The sequence below is a fragment of the Magnolia sinica genome, chromosome 5 (assembly GCF_029962835.1).
Source record: "Magnolia sinica isolate HGM2019 chromosome 5, MsV1, whole genome shotgun sequence".
Taxonomy (NCBI): Eukaryota; Viridiplantae; Streptophyta; class Magnoliopsida; order Magnoliales; family Magnoliaceae; genus Magnolia; species Magnolia sinica.
The window spans coordinates 31,054,670-31,056,651 of NC_080577.1; the positions used below are offsets into that span (position 1 = coordinate 31,054,670).

Consider the following 1,982-nt stretch of genomic DNA (forward strand, 5'->3'; position numbering starts at 1 on the left):
CTACTCAAACTCTTGACACCTAGCCCGCCCTCCGATTTTGGGCAGGATATTTGCTTCCAGTTGACCTAGTGGCAGCGCTTTCTGTCGCCCTCCCAGTCCTAGAAAAATAAATAAATTTGCAGACGCTTTATCCAACTCACCCAAAATAGAACGTGGGATATCTGTTGCTGCTATTGTGTGGACCAAAATATTGCCGAGGACGTAGTTGATTAATGTGATTTTTCCCGCTTGAGTGAGAAACTTCAATTTCCAGCCAGTGATCCTCTGGTGGATCTTCTCCATGATGGGTTGGAAGTAAGAGCTCTTACTTCTCCCTTTGAAGATTGGCATGCCCAGATAGGTGAAGGGGGCTTCACACTTGCTGAAGCCCAGGATTTTCAGGATTACTCTGCTTCTTACTTCAGACTGATGGGCAGAAAGAATGAAGAAACTCTTCCGATCATTGCATCTTTGGCCCGAGGCCCTATGGTAGCAATCCAAGGACTTGATTCGATTCAAGGTTTTGCAGCTCCCATTCACTAGCAGCAACGTGTCATATGCAAATAGCATGTGGGATACGCTGCGACAGTTCCTACGCGTTTTGAATGGCAGACAGGCCCCATTTGACATCGGTTGACTAAAACCTCTACTAAGAACCTCGGCTGCTAGGATGAACAGCCCCAACGAGATCAGATCTCCTTGGCAAAGGCCCTTAGATGATCGAAAGAACCCACAAGCTTCACCATTCAGCAGGACTGAGAACAAGGAATTCGACCAGCATTTCTTAACCATGGTAATCCACTTTTCTCCAAAACCCAAACGACGGAGGACCGCTAACAGGAAACCCCAATCCAGTCTGTCATATGCTTTTTCTTTATCCAATTTGATGAATATGTTACCCCCTCTGACCCACCTGTTTATATCTTTGAACATTTCTTGGGCTAGCACACAACTTTCAGTTATACTTTTGCCTTGGATGAACGCCCCTTGCTCCACGGAGATAGTGTTGGGCAGGATCTTGCTAAGCCTATCCGCTATTACCATCAAGCATATTTTATAGATGCAGTTGCATAAGCTGATAGGGCAGAAGTTAGCAAATTTTTTAGGCGCAATGGATTTAGGGATTAGGCAGATGAGAGTTGTTGTGAAAGCCCCTAGGGAGGGAATCGCCGGCAAAGGATGAACGAACTGCTAGGTGGATATCCTGCCCCACAATGCTCCAGCTGCGCTAAAAGAATGCCTCGGTAAATTCGTCAGGGCCTGGAGACCCATCCAATAGAAGACTCTTCACCACAGCCAGGGTATATTCAGTGGATGGAACATCCATCAACATGGCGCTGTCTTCCTCTGAAATTGAAGGCTGGAGTCTGCAGAAGATCAACAGATGGGATTGTTGGAGACGTTGCCATGAGAGAGGAGAAAAAAATCTATCGCTACTTATTTGATGGACTAGTGATTTATAGCCATGGAACCATCCTCCAGCTTGATTTCCTTGATACGAGTTCTCCTGGCACGATTGGTTGCCAAATTGTGGAAGAACTTGGTGTTTCTGTCCCCCTCATGGAGCCAATGGTTTCTGGCCTTTTGTTTTTAAAAAATTTTCCTCGAATAATTCGAGGTTTGCCAATTTAATCTTAGCTAGTTTTAGGTACCATTGGGCTCTGAGGCTATCCACCACTGCGCCGTTGTCTCAGCTTTGACGAGGTCCTCTTTTGCCTTCATGATGCTGAGGAATAAGTTCCCAAAGACCTCTTTGTTCCATTTAATCAAAGTTATCTTGACGTTTTCATTTTGCTTTGGAGCATCTGCATCGGCTTGCTTACAATATCTGAGACCCACGCTTGCTTGACCAGATCAAGAAATGACTCGTGATCCATCCATATTCGCTGAAATATGAATGGCTTAGGAAAGGAAGTCAGTTAAGCTGGGAAAGACAACAGTAGAGGGTTATGGTCTGAGTTCATCCTGCCTAAGTGCTGGACCTCAAAAGTTGGGAACAGGGT

At 45.6% G+C, this 1,982-nt stretch overlaps 1 protein-coding gene across 1 annotated transcript; it reads right to left on the reverse strand.

The window, feature by feature from the left end:
• On the reverse strand, window positions 1-1,023 carry LOC131247011 (uncharacterized). Its single transcript, XM_058247457.1, has one exon. It carries the CDS (start codon window positions 1,021-1,023, stop codon window positions 1-3), a length of 1,023 nt encoding a protein of 340 aa, XP_058103440.1.
• Window positions 1,024-1,982: the final 959 nt, after the last annotated feature.

Bases quoted from the DNA above. Each gene is read 5' to 3' on its own strand.
- LOC131247011 (XM_058247457.1), bottom strand. From the start codon at position 1,023: ATGGTAATAGCGGATAGGCTTAGCAAGATCCTGCCCAACACTATCTCC.